Raw genomic sequence first — 13,227 nt, forward strand, 5'->3', positions numbered from 1 at the left:
TCCTTTATTTCAGTGTCAAAATGGTATGTGCATGGACAGATGTCTGTGCACAGCTGTGTCTGCAGTACCTGAAGGAAGTGCTGCTGGATGACCGGGGACTGGAGTTGTAGACTGTTTGTTACAAACATAATGTGGTGCTCGAAATCCAACCCAGTTCTGGAAGAACAGCCAGTCCTCATAACTACGGAGCCATCTTCTCTTTCCAGCCCCGACTCCTTTTTGAAAGAGAGATTCGTATCACCGATCAGCGGTGTGAGATATTTTGTTTTCCATCTGCTTTGAAGGGTGTGCACATCTCTGCATCCCTGTGTGCAAATGCAAGGGGCCTAAACATTGTCTGGGACAGTGGGATCACCCATCTCCCCAGGGTGTCCTCACCGTTCTCAAAGGCAGTTTCTTGTACCAACGGGAAAAGGAAGAAGATGGGATGCAATTTTATCTCCCAATTGAACTTGATTAAAGGAGGACTGTTCTAATCAAAAGTTTGAATCCTGGAAGTGGGGGGGGCATGCAATGCTGATAACAGGTTTGAGAGTATTTGAAAGAAACAGAGGAAGAAAGAAAAAAATAAAGTGGAGGTAGAGAAAGAATTGGGCAAGAAAATAATCAGTAAAGCTCGTTGAGGCATAAAACTGGGAGAACACACTGCCTCACAGACAGCTAAGTGTTAAGCTTACTCGCTAGACTGGCAGAGGAAGTGGCAGAAAGCTTTTGAAAACATTACTTTTATTATTTTAATAATTTATGTAGGAATCATAGTAGCTGCAATCTGTTAGCCAGAAACAATTGCCAGCTGGTGTCATCGTGGAGTAACTATAGTAAGCTGAATCCAAATATGTTTTTCCTTTCACCTGGGGAGCATTCAGTTTTAGAAAGTTTCTATTCATTTTCACCAGAATTTGAGGTCTGCCCTCGTAGATAAGGAAGCCTGTTTATTGCAGGATTTAAGAGCTTTGATTAAGTTTACCGCAAGTTCTGCTGGAGTACTAGGGAGATCACACCTGGGACAGACGCAGTGTTTACCCATCCACAGTTGTTACCTATCATTAGACACGAGTTTCTGAGCACAGCCTGAATTATCTATGCAATTGCCTTGAATCTGTGCATTGTTTTCCACCAATTATCTCAAGGAAACGGTGGCACCCTGTTATCTATTTTACTGAAGGTACAAACCACAATAACAGGAAAGATTTTTATAGGATTATGGGATGATGCTTTTTGAATACTGTTATGAGGGCAGACATGCTTATGGACACACAAGTTATGAACAGCATGACTATTATATTTTTACAACATTTTCTTCTGAAATTCTCATAAATGACCTATTTTAGTAATGACACAGTCGATTTATGATCGGTACTGTCTTCCCTTTGTTTATCTGGAAACTCTGACTAGATACCCAAACATCGCAGGATGCGAAATTGCTCTGCTTTGCCTGGCAAGCCATAGGGAGAGGGAGAACAACTTAATTGTTGTGTAGCAATGCTGTTGTCTCTGCCTGCCTCCTGCCTCCCAGGGTCTCGGGAGGGGAGAGAGGAAACTGGGAGCTGTGTTTCTGTTGTTCTGTGGATTTCTTGGGTGGTGATTTGAATGGATTTCAGAGTGTTAGATGTTTCTAGCTTTGACTTTACTCTAACCTGGCTTTCCTTGGCTCAGTCTCCTCACGTCAGAAATGAGATATTATCCATCTTCTTTTTGTAGAATCTCCTTAGAGTGCTGCTCTGAGGAGCAAATGAGAAGATGGGTAGGAAAGTGCTTTTCCACTCTGCAGATAACCACCAACACTCCCACTACTTATTTGTGTATAAAGGCTCTACTTAGCTATGGACACTAAGAATATTCTAGAGAATAGGATATTTCTCCAATAAAACAGTGTACAAAGGCATAATGACTCTCTCTCTCTCTCTTTTTACCTGAAGTGAAATACCCCCACTCCAGCATGTGTTCTTGTGTTCTTGTGCATGTGGAGGCCAGAGAACACCTTGGAACGTTGTTCCTCAAATGCCATCTACCTTTTGTTTGAGACAGAGTCTATCATTGGTCTGGAACTTGCCCAGTAGGCTAAGCTGGCTGGTTATCAGAGTCCTAGGGATCAGCTTGTCTCTTGACTCTGCTTCCTTAGCAGAGATGCTGAGATTAGGAGCACTGGCCATCATGTCCAGCTTTAAGAATAAATTAGCTCTGGAAATCGAAACCCAGGACCCGTGCATGCGTTTTAAGGCTGGAATCAATCTCCAGCCTTTAAAAAACGTCCCTGTCAATTCGATGCATCTAGGAAACAATTGCTGGGTTTTACTGGGTTCTGCTTTTAAAAAAAGCACAATTCCTTGTTTTGGAGTGTCATATGATGTCCTTACCAGGAATTTAAACTTGAGTGAGAGAAAAAAAGAGCGCAAAAAGCTTTAGAGAAGTGGAGTCGTTGTATCTAGCACCCTACTTAGGAACCTGGACTTCTACAGAATAGACATCCCTCAGTCCTGCAGTTGCACATAAAGTTGAGAACAGGGTGGAAGTAGAGGGAGAATGTTTTGTTGGGAAGAACTCCACCTGTCTAGAACAATAAAAATAACCTCCGATGAGCAAGCTTTGGTGTTCGAGAAGGAGATCTGGATTTGAAGTGGTGGTTGTACGTGGGGACTTGACAGAAGAGGCCAACACTGCTCTCAGAAAGGAACAAGTCCCGCATAGCGCCCCCAAGGAGACAGTAGGTTGGTGCGACTGGTGAGGGAGACCACAGCTGGGGTCTGTGTGGCTCTGGTAACTATTGGGGACACCTTTAGTGTCTGGGTCAGGAACTCACACTGCATTGCCCCAAATATCAAGACAGGGCTACTCTTAGCTTGGAAATCAGCCCTAGCTGGTACTCCAGACTGATGTGAACTGAATGGTGTTATCAATGCATTATCTGAAAAATCATAAAGTGTATTTAAGCGAAGAAGTTTGGATTCTGGGGCAAATTAAAAATGTACACACTCGATAGAAGTTTAATGAAAACCTCTGTGGACAACGAAGGAGGTCTTCACTGTGGATCAGGGGTGAGGGAAGCTGATGTTACTTCTTACTGGGTGGGAAAAGGGCGGGTCTTGAACATCGAAGAGCCCACTTTGTGTTAATGGAATGGATTTTAGGACTTATATCCTGCAGGGCTGCATCTTGGAGCCATGGAAATGGAGTTCGCAGCAAACACAAATCTCTTTATAGAGCAGGCCTTTTAATGGTTGCTGGTTGAATAAAGTTGTAGTGTTGGACCCACTAAGTTCATAGCTGAAGAAGCTTGGAACAAACTTGAGCATCAGTTTGACCATGTTGGGGAGGCAGTAAATGAAGTCTGGAACCTATGTACCCTGCTGAGGAAGGACAAGCAACCGCCTGTTTAGTCTGCATGAGACTTTCTGCCATAGGGGTGTTATTCCTGCAAACAAGACCAACCAGGTTTCTGTCCACTCTTCATACTGAGAAAGCTGCCAATGTTGCAATTTAGAGGAATCAGATCATCGCTAGCAACGCCCTCCATGGGGCCTGTTCTCGCTCCGCGGTAGCCTTTCTGCCAGATCTCCCTAGGCTCCAGGCTGGAGGGATTCCCACCCCCAGCTGCCTCCCGCGAGCCCCGCGGAGCCGTGGACTCCTCCCCTGGAAACTCCTCCGGGGCTGAGGAAGGCTTTGGCGCATGCTCCGTACCTAGGGCAGGTTTTTTTGCTGCGGGTAGCAGGGCTCCTGTCACACCGGCTGGCGGGTTGTGGCGGTGCCAGCCCGCGTGAGCGAGTGTGTGCGCGTTGCCTGCGCCTGGGCGGGCGGACCCGGAGCAGTAGTGCGATTCGCCCGGGAGGCGGCTCCGCAGAGGCGTCTTGCTCGCCGCCGCCGAGGGGCGGCTTTGCAAACTTGCGGCGGGCTCCCGGCGCCCAGGGACCCGCGGGCAAAGGTGCGGGGCGCGGTGCACGCGGAGGGCTGGGGCTGCGGGGCCGGGCCGAGCCTTCGCCCTTGGCCCGCGCCCTGGCGAGCCTCATGCAGCTCCTGTGCTCGCCACCGCAGCTGCCCCGGGAAGGTCTGGGACCCGAACCTCGCATCGCAGCGCCTGAGCGTCTACCGACCGGCGGCGGGATGCTCCGTGTCGCCTGAGAGCGCCGCGTCTGGGTGCAAGAGGAGCCGGCTGGAGCCCGGCGCCCCAGGGATCGCGAGGAGCCTCACGCCACAGCCGCCGGCGCCGGCGCCCGTCTTCTCGGTTCCGCTCGTAGGCCCGGGCTCTGCCAACCCCGGAGTGCGGCGGGGCAGCCAGACAGCCGTTCTCTTCGGCGGCAGGGGCATGGAGGAGCGGCGGGCTCCGAGCCGCGCCCCGGAGTCCCCGAAACTTCCGAGCAGGCGCCCGATCGCGCCGCTGCCGCCGCAGCCACCTCACCTGCCGGCCTGAGAACGGGACCATGGATGAAAGGTTCAACAAGTGGCTGCTGACGCCGGTGCTCACTCTCCTCTTCGTGGTCATCATGTACCAGTACGTGTCCCCTTCCTGCACCAGCTCATGCACCAACTTCGGGGAGCAGCTCCGCTCCGGGGAGGCCCGTCCGCCCGCTGTCCCGAGTCCTGCCCGACGGGCACAAGCACCCCCTGATGAGTGGGAGCGGCGGCCCCAGCTGCCACCGCCACCCCGGGGACCGCCCGAGGGGTCTCGTGGGGTCGCGGCTCCCGAGGATGAGGATGAGGATCCGGGGGACCCGGAGGAAGAGGAGGAGGAAGAAGAGGAGGAGCCGGACCCCGAGGCTCCCGAAAACGGCTCCCTGCCCCGGTTCGTGCCTCGCTTCAACTTCACCCTCAAGGACCTGACCCGCTTCGTGGACTTCAACATCAAAGGGCGGGATGTGATCGTGTTCCTGCACATCCAGAAGACCGGGGGCACCACATTCGGCCGGCACCTGGTGAAGAACATTCGTCTGGAGCAGCCATGCAGCTGCAAAGCTGGCCAGAAAAAGTGCACCTGCCACCGGCCGGGCAAGAAGGAGACCTGGCTCTTCTCCCGCTTCTCCACCGGCTGGAGCTGCGGGCTGCATGCCGACTGGACCGAGCTCACCAACTGCGTGCCGGCCATCATGGAGAAGAAGGATTGTCCCCGCAACCACAGCCACACCAGGTACTGTCCCGCGTCTGTTGGTTTCCTGAACCCCACTCCTTTCCCCCAAGTCCTGACCCCGCCATTCCCGCGTCGCTCTCCCTTTGCTGTTTGGCAGTGGTTTCCAAAGGGTGGGCAGAGAATTTGGGTGAAGGGCGAGAAACCGCTGGATACCCACCTTGGGGGGGGGTGGTTGTCTTGAGTTGGTTTCTTTCCTATGCTTCACTGTTTCTTGCCACCCCCTGTCAACTTCAGCCATGTCCACGGCCATCCTGATGTGCATTCTGCAAGGTGCCTAGCATTGTGTGATGAGGTATTTGGAGCAGACACTAAAGAACAGCTATGGAATAACTAGGGTGTCGAGGGTCTGGGTTGGACCAGAGAGGTCGAGTCTTGAACTTAAATTATGTGGTGGAAATCCAAAGAATAGGGGATCCGGGAGTGCACACCTAGTTTTTCAGGGATGGTATGGTTGGAACATAATCCCCTTCTAAGTGGCTCTTGGGTGGCTGCTTGCCAGCTTAGAGAACAATCCTCTTGATGCCGCTTTGAAGATCTACACGTGCAAAATCATGCTCCACTGTGATAACCCTAATTCTGGAGATGGTCCTTGTTGCTGGGCAATGCCAGGATTTGGACTCATGCTGTTCTTCGTAAGACTGCCTGCCTCTTTCCCCCTTAAGCCATTCCAACAGTTTATTTAAACATTATTTGTTAAATGGCTACTGTGTGCCTGGGTATGTGCTGAGTGGATACAAAGATCTAAGGACTGAGAGGAAAGCTAGCCGTTAAAAACAGTACTGCTGTTGAGGATTGAGAAAGTTTGTGGTCTCTGCTGCCAATGCAGCTGCTTATTACATTATTGTTCCTTCAGAGAAGCATGGGCTTAAGAACATGGTTGGTGGCTCGTTCTGCCCATTGCCATCTGGAGATTAATCTGACATGCTCAAGGGAATAAAATATTAAAAGATCAGAACACTAGTTTTATTGAAGTTTTTATCTCAAAGGTTTTAAACAATTTGGTGTAAGGAAATAGGAATTGAAACAGTCAGCTCAATATGTTGATATCAGATAGCTTTCTGCATTTGACATTACGGAGAAGCTTCATTTACTGGAAACTGCCCAGATTCTGAATTTTGCCACGATTGCGGCATCTAATTCTACTTCATTTCTCTGAGAACGAGCAGACTTTCATTATAGGATTTTTTTTTTCCTTTTACTCTGGCAGGTTTTTAAATGCTTTATCTCCCAGCTACTACTGTCTGTGTTTGATAGAAATTGATAGAATAAGAAGCTGATAGTCTTTTTCCCTTAGTGCACTTGAAGGGCTTTACACCTGTAAATATTTTAATAGTACACCGAGTACACTGTTTTAAAGCCCACCATTGTGTTTCAGCTTAAAACGTCTAAATTAAGTATTGCATTCAATCTCCCCACTACATTGCACGTGACTTCAGTGAGATTGTCTCTGCTCTACATCATCACTCCATGGAGTGGCCTTTGATTTAGATGTTAGACATTCCTGGTTGATCCCAAAGAGTTTGGGAGCCTGTTTCATTTTGTCCATTATAGTAAAACTGGAGTCTTTCATCAGCACATCAGAACCCCTGGTGACCTTCAATGAGTGTCAGTATTAAAAAAAACCCAAAACCCCCAAACAAACAGAGCAATGTCTTAGTGAGTGAATGAAGATTTCCATGTATGAAGGAGGACGGGAGTTGTGTAGTAGTCGGGTGTTGGATGGGTGGGGAGGGTCCTGCTGTTGAGGCCTGGTGTAGGCCACAAGCTTTGAGTCTTCTTCTCTAGGAGCTGTGCACGCTCTCTGCGCTCTCTGACACAGGAAAATCTCACCCTGACTATTTAAACATGTGGTTTCTATCTGAAGCGACTAATGTTCTCAGTTTACCCATGGCTCATAGACATCCCTTCCTTTTTTGCTCCACAAGTTATGAGGTCATCATCATTCATGGGCTGGCTTTGCTTTCCATTTTGTGGCGTTTTGTGTCGCGTTGTGTAACCTTCTTTCTTCCCAACTTGTCTTCTTTTCCCCAGTGAGTCTCAATGGCGTTCCTTCCACGTACTGTAGGAAGGAACAGCTGTGATATATGTGAAGTGCCCTGCATCCAAAGCTATAGGGAAGGAATTGAAGAGACATTAATAGTAGCATCTCGCTGGCAGAGAAGATTGAATTAGTTGTCTGTCATTGTAATGTCTGTGTACAGCATTCTACAGTCAACAAGATTAGCCTGGATAATGCAGGATACATTTCCACAATGCAAAATGGCAGATAATCTATTGCTACATAATGGGAACAAGGTTCTACTTCAAATAGGGCTGACTCTAAGCAAAATTGCGGAGGAACGCCTGTTGGTTTTATTTCCCTGGGCGCTCTGCTTCTGGTCCCCTCTTGGCAGCAACTCCCCCTTTCTCTTAAGGATCAATGCCCTTGTGGCTCACGTAATGGGTAAATGTAAGACCCTGGAGTTGTAAGAAAGTGGATCTCGAGTGTTCTCCGTACTAGGAGTAAGTTACACTCTTCCCGAGTCTGAGTTGCACATTCTCTCTTACTTTGTAATGGAAGTAACACTTAGAATGTCCCATATAGCTGTTATGACAACTAAATAGCTAATCTATAGTATACATAACATAGTATGTATTTATAGCACAATATGCTGGTGTACTTAATTTTTAATACCTGTGTATATGGTAACTGGGTAGTGAGAGCAGAGGGGGGGGTGCTTGGATTAGAGCCAGAAGAGGGAGAGCAGACTTCGAGGGAAGATGGGGAACTAAAGGACACATCATATGGATTTCATAGGCCCAGGAAGGGGCAAGATCCTGGGGGTGGTTCAAAGGTGAATGTGACACAAACAATGGTTGGGACTGGATAGGAAACCAACCTTTAAAATCATCTTACTAAGGATTTCTTCTTTTGCATGTGATGTTTTCCCCTTTATTATTTCCTCAGTGGGTTATCCTTTCTCACTGTCTTGTGCGTTTTTTAAAATCCCGTGTGTGTGTGTGTGTGTGTGTGTGTGTGTGTGGGCATAGAGTTGGTGGAGGGGGTTGGGCATGTGCATGCCATAGGGTGCTTGTGCAGGTTAGAGGACAGGCTAATGTATCAGTTCTTCGCCTCTACCTTGCCTCTACAAGTCAAGTCTCTTGTTAGCAGATGCTATGCCAGGCTAACTGACCTGTGAGCTTTAAAAGATTCTTCTGCCTGTGCCTCCCATCTCACCAATGCTGGAATTACATCTGTGGTGTCTGACTTCATACAGGGACTGGGGTCCTGAATTCAAGCCCCAGAGAGTGCTCTCCCCAGTCTGTTCTCCTTTTTACTGCATTTCCTCCCATTTATCTGCATGACTCAGTCTTTTAGGGAGGATCCTCTTTACCACTGTTGAGTATGGATGGAATCATAGCATCTTATGACAAAAAAAAAAGATAAAAACCACTGCAGAGATAACACACTCCCCAGTTTTGATGAGCATTCTAACACTGAGAAGGTGAGATGGTGTTCCTGCAGTGTCCTTCAGGGATTCAAGTCTTCATTTTGACTTTGTATCCAACGCTTTGACTATTGTAACTTCTCCGTTGTCCATGTGCCATTGAGAAGACTGACTTAAACCTACTTATATGTCAGGAGCTCTGATAGTCTGGGAGTGGAGTTTTGAGCAGCATCCATTTTGTGTGAGCCTGCCTGTAGCTTTAACCTTGAAAGTGGGTATCGTTATCTTTTTTCTTATAAGATTCTAGAAGATGCTCTCCCATATCCCTCTGTAGGATGAGGAAGGGATCGTTGTCTTTTATTACTCATGCTCTATTGATCCTACTAGGATGGCTGATGTCCTGTAGATCTGGTAATAGATAGTATTCTGGGCTGCAAGTGATATAAGCCTACTTCAATTCGAGGAGAGTTGCTGACGGATGAAAGTATACAACAGAACAGGAAAGTGTGGAGATGGTTTTAGCAATGACTTGAAACATGGGATCTTTCTCCCCACATCCTGTGCATGTTCTAGGGAAGCGCCCCAATACATGAGTCAGGAAGATGGTTTTCATGTCTAAATGTTCCTCAGGAAAAGAGGTAAGCAGTCCGTTGCTGGGCTCCAATTTGTAAACTCGGAGAAATTACCTCTGGTTAATTTCACTTGGACCGTGTGCCTTTTTTTTCAGCTAATCACTGTGGTCAGGATGATAAGGTTCTATGACTCACTTTGTACCACAGAACCACTTCCATGATATGTGGGGTGTGTGGGTGTGTGTGTGTGTGTGTGTGTGTGTGTGTGTGAGTACCTGGATGAGTGTGTGAGATCAGAGAATAGGATGCTGTAGGTAGACCACAGGTTCTTCAATGGTGTTCAAGCACAAGCTCTAGTAAAAGAGAAAGAAAGGAGCCTTCAGGCGTCTTCTTTGCATTCAATTGAAGTAAAGCTTCCAAGCAAATGGCAATTCATCTTGACTGACAGCTCCTGAAAGCCACACTCAAGGCAGCTGAAGGCATTGGTTAATATTTACAGTGAAGATGGGAACTTGAGGAGAACCATTAGAACTGCCTTCAGTGCTCCAAAGAAGAAGGCTAGGAAGGTGAGGGAGATGCATTTTGTATTAACCCCAAATGTAGAGCCAGGATGAGTCTTGGTTGGATTTCAACTTGAGAAAGAGTTTTATAAAATGGGTAGCTGTCTTCAGCGAGCACGACCTCTGTGAAGTGGTCTTGTCCTCAGCAGAGAGCATTTCAGCAGCTTCTGGTTAACTGCGATGAAATTCCTTCCTGAATGATGAAATGATGAAAAAAAAAAACCCATCCTTTTACTTTAAGAGGCCTTGGTTCAAATCTAAGCTGTGTTTAAGGTGTCTTCTCCCCTTCTCTATATTATGAACTGAAAAGAACAAGTGAGCTTATAAATGATCCACTCAGCTCTCCAGCGTTCGTAAACATTTCTACTAGGGGACGTCGGTAAAGTACAATTGGAAGGAAGAGACCGTTTGACACATTCAAAGATCAAAACAGTGAGGCTCACTAATGACATTGTTTTCTTAATAAATACAAAACGAGAAGATGGGAAAACATATCGCAACTCATCCTAAGACAAACAAGGGGACAAACAGACAGGACTGCTTTGAAACCTCGTCCTGTTTTGCCTTTAGACAGCACGCTAAAATATACTTCCTCTGCAGTGCTCTGATTCAGAGAGTCTGGGATATCACAGCCTGCCCTGCTTTAGAAAGCACAGTCAGTTTGCCGTCTCCTCTAATTAAAAAGGTTGAACTGCCAAGAAGGTTAATTTTGTTACCACAAGGTTTGTGTGTAGCGTACAACTGAACAGATAAGGCTTTGTCCTGTCTGCATACCACATCCACATAACGAGTTCATGACAAGTTCCCTGAGAGTTCTCTGCCTAGAATTACCAATATTTGCTACAAGTCAGGAAGAGGTTAAACACCTTTGGTCTTTTGAGTGGGGAGGATGAAAACTGCAAGCAGTTAATTGTAGCATACGATGTATCCCTTGCCCTCTCCTGCTGGTTACTGTGGGGTTTTTGATAGGCTCAGCTTCAGAGAAACAGAAGTGTTTGAGAGATAATTAGAAGATAGGTAAATTTAGCCAACAATGGGGTTTTGCTTAATCTTAGACTCTTATATGATACTACAAAGCTAATGATTATCATCTCACTTTGACTAGGGACAACCAGAAAGTACAGCATTTGAAAGCTATATGTGCTTGATAATGAATTAAATAATTTGAGACTGCCAAAACCTAATGTGACTTTAAGAGTTATAAAATAGTTTATTGGGTATTATTTAAGCAATTAAACAGGAAACTCATATATATATATATATATATATATATATATATATATGTATATATATGTATATATATACACACACATATATATCTCTCACACACACACATATATATACATATACATATACATATATATATATATATATATATATATATATATATATATGGTCTTTTACCTTGTACTTGAATTTGCTAGATGTTGCAGTGCATGGATAAATTCTCTGGTGATTTTAATTGGCTCATGGTCCTTTATATCAGTTATAGCTGGGCATTTAACAATATGTTGGGAAATGTACTCAAAATGTTGTTAGCTTAGAGCATGTTGTTTGTTTTTACTCTTCCTGTGGCACATACTGTTGCTTTGTAAAACACACGTGAAGTGCTCAGCACAGAGATTAAACCATGGAAGAGGCTCAGTAAATGCCTGTTTTTAGATGGCCTTTAAAAATTATGGTGTAACTGACAAGACTGTGGTCCTTTAGGAAATTATCGGACACTTAGCTTCATGACTGTTAGTTTGGGTGTAAATTCTACTTGTTAGCAGTTGAGATCCACAATTAGCAAGGTGCTACATCTCCTGATAATCCAAAGAAAAAAGGGAAAGTGTAAAGTTAGCCCCTGTTCTTCCTTTCAGCCCCAGGCTCCCAGAAATAAGACTCAGACTCAAAATATATTTAGAAATACCTCGGCCATATGGCTAGGCTCTTCTCTGACTCGATATAACTTAAAATATCCTATTTACTTTAGCCTACATCACACATGGCTGGTTACCTGTACTCAGGGGCCCTGCCTTTGTCACTTCACATCTTCCCATCAAACATCCTGCCCAGCTCTCTCCCAGACTCCTTGATCTTTCCTGGATGTCCTACCTCTATTTCCTGCCTAAGCCACAGGCCACAGGCTTTTAAATTGAGAGGTGATGCATCCATGCAATACACAAGACATTCTTTCTACAATTCCTCCTTTAAGTCCAATAAACAGTTCTTTTCTTTCAAATATAGGTTGAATACAATTATAACTATTATGAAAACTATAAGGTATGGTGTACATTTACAATGTCCAGTTCATAGTATTTGGCAATTGAGGAAAAATTTCTATTATATATCCTATTTAAAGTCTTGTAACCTAACACAATTTCTATCTTAATTTGCATTACCATCTAAAAAAACATCTTCTTAGACCAAAACATCTTCTTATGTCCTAAACAACTAAGCTTAATTGTTAGACCATAAATATTTAGTCTTCAACCCCATTAGAGATCTGAGAAGGAGTAAATATTATCTGAATATGAAGGAAGCACAAGAACACAGCTTCCAAAATTTAAGAAATGACAGAGACCGCTGGTTGCTTGGACAGTCCCCAATATTCTTTACAACCCTGGAGCATCCATTGCCAGCCTTCTGGTCCAGGATATCTGACAGACTTATGTGAAGCAGGAAATATGAAGGACTTGCTTACCCTGTGTTGGCAGAGCTTGGCAATTGACTTTTGTGCACCTGTTTGTCCTGTCTGTAATGAAAGCATGACTATTTTCTTTGCCCACTGGTTAGCTTGCCATAATTGGAGCAACTCCATATGGAGGTTATTGATGCTCATCATCATCTTTCAAGTGGAATGGGGATACTCTCAGGAGCAGACCTGTATCATAGTCAAAGGATCTTTTAATAATGAAATAATTTAAAATGCCATTTTCTATGGATCTCTAAGACTTTGAAGACTTTGTTTACAGTGTGTCTGAATTGTCAAACATTGTTTATTCTTAACCTTGAAAACATTTTGTGGTAATTAACTAAATTATTATTTAATATATCCATGTGAATGACTACCTGACTATTAATTTGTATTTTTTAACCTATCCGTAATAGCTCATAACTTGTATTTTTTAAATGAGTTTCATAGGCACAGGGTCTATTTAGGAGTTGAAACATAATATACAGTATGTTGTAACAAAACCTTAAATTTTATATAAAAAATAAAGATTTATATACCAATGAAAACCTCAAACCTATATCAATATACACAATTCAGTACCAATGTAACAACATATAACCTCAATTCTGCTCAAAATATAAAGCTCTACCAATGTAAGACTATGGGTATAAGCTGTTTTTTTTGTTTGTTTGTCTAGGAGTATACTCAATAATATACTCCTATTTGCCTAATATATTGTAATATTTTTATATCCCCCCTTTTTCTTCTCAACTCCTCTCCTTTACTTGAGGGAGAAAGACAAAAAGAGGAAAGGAAAGAGAAAAGAAATCCTTGAATCTAGCTCCTATTTAGTTTGCTACCTGTCCAAGACCATAATTATTTGTAGGTC

At 44.8% G+C, this 13,227-nt stretch overlaps 1 protein-coding gene across 1 annotated transcript in view; it reads left to right on the forward strand.

Moving 5' to 3' along the window:
• Window positions 1-4,415: 4,415 nt before the first annotated feature.
• Hs6st3 (heparan sulfate 6-O-sulfotransferase 3) overlaps window positions 4,416-13,227 on the forward strand; it is a 731,388-nt gene continuing 722,576 nt past the window's right edge. The window contains exon 1 of the mRNA XM_021182252.3: window positions 4,416-5,119. Coding sequence (XP_021037911.1) covers window positions 4,416-5,119 — 704 coding nt within the window. The remainder of the gene's footprint in view (window positions 5,120-13,227) is intronic.

This window comes from Mus caroli, unplaced genomic scaffold, assembly GCF_978045245.1.
Source record: "Mus caroli unplaced genomic scaffold, Mus_caroli_1 scaffold_12, whole genome shotgun sequence".
Lineage (NCBI taxonomy): Eukaryota > Metazoa > Chordata > Mammalia > Rodentia > Muridae > Mus > Mus caroli.